General features: G+C 35.6%; 1 protein-coding gene across 1 annotated transcript; it reads right to left on the reverse strand.

Annotated features, from left to right (window-relative positions):
- Positions 1-552: 552 nt before the first annotated feature.
- On the reverse strand, positions 553-7,180 carry LOC143567011 (inactive protein kinase SELMODRAFT_444075-like). Its single transcript, XM_077053545.1, has 11 exons — positions 7,174-7,180; positions 6,624-6,685; positions 5,422-5,587; positions 5,093-5,244; positions 4,922-5,016; positions 3,563-4,485; positions 3,316-3,476; positions 2,031-2,107; positions 1,793-1,940; positions 941-1,090; positions 553-854 (listed from the first exon to the last, which is right to left on the reverse strand). Exons 1-11 carry the CDS (start codon positions 7,178-7,180, stop codon positions 651-653), a joined length of 2,145 nt encoding a protein of 714 aa, XP_076909660.1. The 3' UTR covers positions 553-650.
- Between the last annotated feature and the right edge of the window lie 275 nt (positions 7,181-7,455).

A 7,455-nucleotide genomic window follows, 5' to 3' on the forward strand; every position in this document is an offset into this window, starting at 1 on the left:
GTGTTACTGTTGGCCGTAACCTATTCACCAACCAGCATGGCCTGCGTATAATCCACAGTAGGTAGGACGTGCATAATCTACAGTTGGAGGAATAGTGCAGCCGACATAGTTACTGTTGGCCGTAATCTATCCACCAACCAGTATGGCCTGTGCATAGTCCACTGTTGGTAGAACAGGAATACTATTCAGCCGGCTGTACCTTCTAGGAAACCTACCTTCGGCTATAAATACTCCAACATCTTGGAATGGTAAGATCATCTGCTATCCAGTTATCTAGCAATCTCTTAATATACACTTATATTCAGAGCAACCTAGTCTGATTCTCACGCCGGAGGGTGGTCACAAGGAGGAACCCCCCCCTTCTCAGTGACGAGCTTACGGTGTTTGTTTTGCAGGTCTCCTGAAGAACAGCCTTCTCAGCTAGACCTCATCCGTGGGAAACATTACTTAACCCCCAGATTATCTATAATCTGTACCGGGTCACTTAGTGTTTCTTCAATTAAAGATGTGTTTAACCACAAAATGATTTTAGATAATATTAATGGCCTGAAATATAGTAACCCATAAGCAAGTGAAGTATCAAAATCAGTAGGGCCATATATAGATATATATAGATTGGCTTCTTCTAAAATCTATTTTGAATTTTGGGTTTATCTTACTTCCCAACAAGATGGTCTACTACTAGACTCCACTAAAAGCTTGCCATTAAATCTTTCTGTTGACTTGGTCAAAGGCGAGCCCGTGCATTGTTGTTGATTGGTCCATCTCATATCGCTCCGTTTACCAACTTCATACATCGGCGATGACATGTGGCTTGATGAAATGACCAAATCGCCCTCTAGTATCCGTAGCACCTTAATCACAACATTATGGTTTTAGAAAAATATTTGAAATAACAAGTCAAATGAGCTGGTCAAACGGGTCATTTTAGAAATATTACCTGTGACATTTTAGGGCGTAAATGAGGATCTCGTTTGATGCATAGAGAAGCAGCTTGCAGCATGCAATGAACTTCATCTTCTGAATAACAGTTATCTAACCGTGGGTCAACTAACTCGTCAATCGCACCTTCTTCCAACAATGGGCGGGCCTACCAGAGATCAAGAGTTGAATGTGTCAAAAGTCATATGGAAATGTTTTTTAATGCATACATTATACAGCCTTCTAAATAATTTTATTTAGAAGATAATTTATTATTTTCAATTATTTGACAAACTAATAAGTTTTAGAGAAATTTGAAAGAACGATAAAAAAAGGTTTACACTTTACAGCTCAACACGACCCGACCTATTCCAACCTGGACTAAAATATAACCCGTTTTGGCCCAAACCTGTTTTGACTTGTTATCTGACCCACAAATTTCTCCACCTTTGCTAAAACGTGTTTCATTTTTTTATGTTACTATCACCATGAGACCAAAAACTAGAAGTTGGTGACCCGCTAAAGGGGTATTTTCAGTGTTAATCCAATCGGTTCGGGTTGAAGCGAACTACATACACTTTCTATAATTCAAAATTTTGAACGTCAGACATTATGAATACGTTACAGAAGTTCTAAAAAGCTATATTTTTATTTAAGCCTAGAAAACTGGGCGGGCTGGGTTGGCTTCCGGGTCAAAACGGGTTCAAGAGAAAATGTGTTAGGGTCAAAACAGGTTGCTATAAATAAGTATCACTATGGTCCAACGAGCTTTGTTCTGAAAAGGTTTGAGTCAAACGGGTTGATGTGAAAATGTGTTCAGGTCTAAATGGCCCGCTTTGAAATTTTTATTACGATAGAAATTGGAACTTACCCACTCGGTGAGGCATTGCTGGCCCTTGGGTCGATTAAGATCAACTGCTTTTCTTCCCGACACAAGTTCCACCAAAACAACCCCGAAGGAATATACGTCAGCTTTTTCGGTGATCTGGCCACTCTCTGCATATTCTGGAGCTAAATATCTAAACCAGTTTAAAGATATAGATTATTTTATTTACAATATAATGGAGACGGTGTGAAGGGGTATAATAGTAAATGCATTAAAGAATTACCCAAATGTTCCAATTACTCGAGTCGATTCCCCTGTATCTCCATCGGGCTGCCATCTTGCTAGCCCAAAGTCCCCAACCTTGCAAAAATAAAGAAAATAAAAATAAATAATAATAATAATGCTTTTTTTAAGTAAAGAAACATGAAAATAAATGATATGCTAAATATGAATACAAAAAAATCATCTATGAGGTTTTAATGCATTTCAATACACTTTGGATGACTTACAGCCTATTTTGATATCTAGTTAAATTATTTAGCTTAACTCATTTGACCCATTAGAGATAAACCATAACCCAAACCGGCCCACTTGTAAGTAAATGGCTCAAGACGGTTATAATTACGGTATTATGGCAAACCGCATAAAAAGAAATAAACTTTATTCTTTTCGTAATTTCGCAAACAAATTTAAATTAGGTGTAAAACAGAAACCAACTTGCAGTCTATTTCTCACTACAGAAACAACCTCAGTTTAACTGATTTTACATGTAAACTGTTGATGTGGCATGATTGATGCCCTGTCAGCCTCCACATCACATGCAAATATGCTTATGTGATAATTTTTCTTATTAAAGAAATAAAATCATTAACAAAGTTTGCATATATTTTCAAATTAGTATCTAAAAACAACTAAATGTCAAATCAAGTGCCACATAGCATACTTATATGTTAGACTTAATCGTTATGTTCACAGGTTTGTTAACATGCGGGTGACGAGTCAATGTTTAGGTCAGTCAAAACAGAAGTTCGGTTAGACTTCTGGATTAATTAAAAGGATGTTTTGTGTACACAACTTGTGTGTCAAGTTGTTATTTTAGGATAAGTTAAAATAATGAAGGTTAGCATATCTAGGAAGATAAGGTTGTAACTTGCAACTGGTTGTGCAAGTTGTTTTAGATTATGCAGCTTTTATGTTTATGTTTTAGTATAAATAGGTGGCTAAAGTGTCTTGTAAAAGTGGGTGGTTTAATCCCTTTAATACAAAAAACAGTTTTGTGACTTTGATTGCCAACAACATATATTAAAAATTACAAGTATGATGCCACATCGGCAATTTTGAAAATTGTCCAACAAAATTACAATCTAGAACAAGTTGCAGAGTTGCAGCTATAATCTGTAATAATAATATATAATTTGGTTTTCTGATTTGCGCCTACTTCAAATATTGGGTTTCTAATATTATCAATCACCATACAATATTTCTATAAACAAGAAGGCATTACAAAGATCCATAACAGATTAACATATGACAGCTTTTGATAGTTCCTAAATATTTAAGGTACATACCATAGGTTCATAATCATGGGTAACTAGAATATTGTTGGGCCGCACATCACGATGAACAATGCAACCGACTCTGCATTCTTCATGAAGATATCTCAGTCCTCGTGCAGCTCCAACTGCAATCTTTTGGCGGGAAGACCACTCTAATGGAACTTCATTATGTCCTGACATAAAATAACGACAACAAAACATTTGTAAGAGAGTTGCACGTTTAGTCCACACTGTTTGACACTAGTAGTTTAAAACTTACCATAAAGATAAAAATCCAATGATCTGTTACAAACATATTCATAAACTAACAACCGTTTTCCATCTTCAACGCAAAATCCAACCAACATAACAACATTTTTATGCTGTGCACAGCTCAGCACTTCAACTTCCGAACAAAACTCTTTATCGCCCTGACAACTTGCAAGTTTATGTTGTTTGATAGCAACCGCCTGCCCGTCAGGTAGCACCCCTCGGTGAACCGCCCCAAACCCGCCTTCCGCCAAGAAATTTGCTTTAGAAAACCCACCAGTTGCAAGCTCTAGCTCAGCATAAGTGAACCCACGTGGCGGTTTTCCAACTATTGGTGCCTTGTGTAAACATATTGAACATAAAGGAGGCGGGCCCAAGGGTGTGTTTCTTGTGTTTCTTGATAATGACATTGCTTCTCTAACATTCGTGATAAATTCGATCTCGCTTCGTTTACTTGCGGTTTTACTTTTCTCTTGCGGGTGTTGATAACTTGAAGCTATAATGTCGGCAACCCATGGCTGAAGCCTTAAGCTAGAGGAAGATGATGCAAGATTCTCATTTTCAGAATCTGAACTTGATTCAGTAAGATCCCGGTTTTCTTTTTCGGTCAATAAGTCAACTTTCGAAGAAATATTGGTAACAGGGATGGAAAATGGTGAAGTGCTCGGGTCAGAACTCGAAAGTGATGAGTTTCCAGGTTCGGTTATAGTAAATATTTCAGGACTGCTTGTTGGGGTAATGACAGATTTTGATTTTTCTTTTATTTTGTTGATTGGTTTTTCTGCATTGGAAAGCGATGGACGGTTCAGCTTGGTTTCCTTTTCGGGAGATCCAGTTAAGTTTAAACGAAGAACTTTGGGCTGTGATTTGTTCATCATGACAACATTGCATTGCAATTCTTCCATACATGACTTTTGTTCATATTTAAGGCTTCTGCAAGTAATATATACATAAAAGGTATGTTAAAGATGAAATATACAAGCACTGTTATAACAAAGATAGTTAGTACTTAGTAGAGGTGGAAGGTTTGAAACTAGAGGTGCACGAGCACAATACTAAAATAATCAGGTTTCGGGTTGGCATATCTAACCAGTTTAAAAAAAAAGGTTCGTGTTTGGGTTGACCCACTAACCCGTTTTTTACAACCCAAGTAACATATTTACAACTTATTACCCACCAACTCATTTAACACATTTTGCTAAATGGGTTAAATGCGTCATATTCGGGTTAAACGATTTTAAGGGCGTGCAACTTAGCAATTAGAATTATGCATTTGGGCATGTTATCCATTGCACGACCCACCATTTGGCCACATTTAATAATCAACATAGCACCATTATAAACCTTAAAAGATATTTTGAGACATTACTTGTCCAAAACAACCCAACTAGCATGAAACTTTTTGGCCTCTGCAGCAACTACTCCACATTGTGTTCTAAAAACAACTTTAATCTTCACATTTACCTAATCATGAATTAAGCAAACAGTTATTTGAATCAAGATGCTAATGGAACTCAAAAGCTATTAATGATTCATGTACCTTATTTGGATCATAAACATCATGAAGCTGAAGAATCATTTGGGAACAAGAATCGGTAATTTCAACTTTCTGATCTGATTTGGTTTCTGATTTTGGCTTCCGGTCAACACTTGCACAATCGCCCGAAAATCTTAGAAAAGCCCACTTTCTGCCTATGAAGATATAAAACTACATTTAAATTTGAGTATATATGCACGAAAGTTCAGACATAATTGAACAAGACATATTTTTCATGCACGCTCTTTAACCAAATGAACATACCATTGTGTTCGCTTAATAAATAAAATAAACACAAACAAACTACTCAGCCAAACGGTTAATGATATTACCAGTATTTTGTGAATTGCAGACCACAAGCAATGTAATGCAATGGCCCGGTTGAGCCACATGCGTTAAAGCCCAAACCAAGGCTGCTTTAGGAATTTCCTTAGACGCCTTAACCGCCACAACGACCTTCTCAATGTTCCCCATATTGCCTTCTCTACTTGATGATCCCTAGAAAAGAAAAAATAATAACTCTTTTATACATACTATTTTGTTTACTATTAAATCTAAATGTGAATAACAAAACACTTTATATTGGACACTTAACAAGAAAACCAATTTGTATTATTATGTTTGTGACACTCTACCCCCCACCACATGTTCAGATTCCTTATCAACTTACAAGCAAATGAATTCTCAATTGTGATATAACTTTAATAAGCCTTTAGAATAACTCCAAAATTGAGAAAAATCCTATCTTTTTACTAGCAAAAAGTTTCACAAGTCACTGAAAACTCATTACTAAAAGACGTTTTCCACGATAAAAGGTAAACGGGCCTGGCCGGGTAAAATTTTGCTAAAACCGAAACCAAACAAAAAGTGCTAGTTTTTTTTAATGTTGATACCGTTTCAGCCTAAGAAATTTAATCCCATAAATAAAAATCATACTCATAACGCCTTATTAGTGTAATATCAAGTTTTGGTTCATAACCGAACCTGCCATTGGTTCAGGATATATATAATATATTCCTGTACACAAGAAAACGTAACCCAAACCAATAACCAAACCTATATTATCACCTTATTTACGGTAACATCAAATTTTGGTTCGGTCATGTTTTTTTACACTAAAAAAACATACCCCGAACCAAAATTTTCAAGTTTCACTAGTCTAAAAACAAAATTCTACAGCTTTTCAACTTTTTTTCCATTTTAGGTCCAATCAAAATGACAATATTGTGGGGCTACTATATGGCCAATTATAGGTTGAATATTCCAAAACTACAAAACTTTAAGCAAGTGCATCCAAAGGTACCGGAAAACATGATCTCAACCAGAAACTTATGTTTGAAGCACGTGTCAGTCACTAACAAACAATTACTCTTTTTAGTGTTTTTCGAATAGATCAAATACATGATATTCATATCACAATGATCCAGAATCTAAGCTCTTCCATTATTGTAGAAACAAACAAATTCAGCTATTAAAAAAATATTTTCTTTATCGAATGAATGATCGATTGATACGACAGATTTTGGGATCATACCTTTCGATTAAATGATGGAAATGACATGACAAGATTATTATTATTATTATCACCTCCAGAACCTGCAATGGCAGCATAATATCAAAATTATATAAGTGTGTTAAACAGGTCGTGTTCGCATGTCCAACCCAACGCAAACCATAACCCGAAAATAGTGTAATCACGTGAGCGCGAAAACACAAACACGGCTCACATATTCACGGGTTACCCTGACCATAACCCGTTTTGTCCAAAATTTTTTATTTTTTCATTTCACATGCCTATTAACACTTTATATTTACATTTTTTTAACGGTGAATTTATTTTAACTTATGTCGTTTATCGGACTTAAAGCCAATACCTCCCAAACCCTCTCAACCCAATATGTTTAAAGGTTTTGCCTTTGGCACTATTGACCACATTTTTACAATAAAAAATATAAATTTATATAAAAGAGTTACATTTTAATTATAAAATATTATGTCGATTCTCTTTTTCAGTTGGTGTCATACTCAATCAATTTAATTTATTTTTTAAAAAATAAATGGGTTACACGGGTCAACTCACAAACCTGCCATGCTGACCCAAACCCTTCATGGGTTCGACCTGAAACTGACCCGACCCGTTTATAGCAAACCCAAACCCGTGAATTTCGTGTTAGATTATTGTTAAATTACACTCCAAATAACAACAAATATATACTCAAAAATCGAAATTCCAGCTCATAATGGACAATGACGTTCAAAGTTGAAGTAAAACTGAAAGAGATTAACGGTAAAGTACAAGATAAGTATCAAGATAAGTATTTATAGCTTTTAATTGGAAAGGCGTGATAGATATACCTATGATACGA

The sequence above is a fragment of the Bidens hawaiensis genome, unplaced genomic scaffold (assembly GCF_021521415.1).
Source record: "Bidens hawaiensis isolate Kalapana, Puna unplaced genomic scaffold, B.hawaiensis_p1.1 tig00023194_1, whole genome shotgun sequence".
Taxonomy (NCBI): Eukaryota; Viridiplantae; Streptophyta; class Magnoliopsida; order Asterales; family Asteraceae; genus Bidens; species Bidens hawaiensis.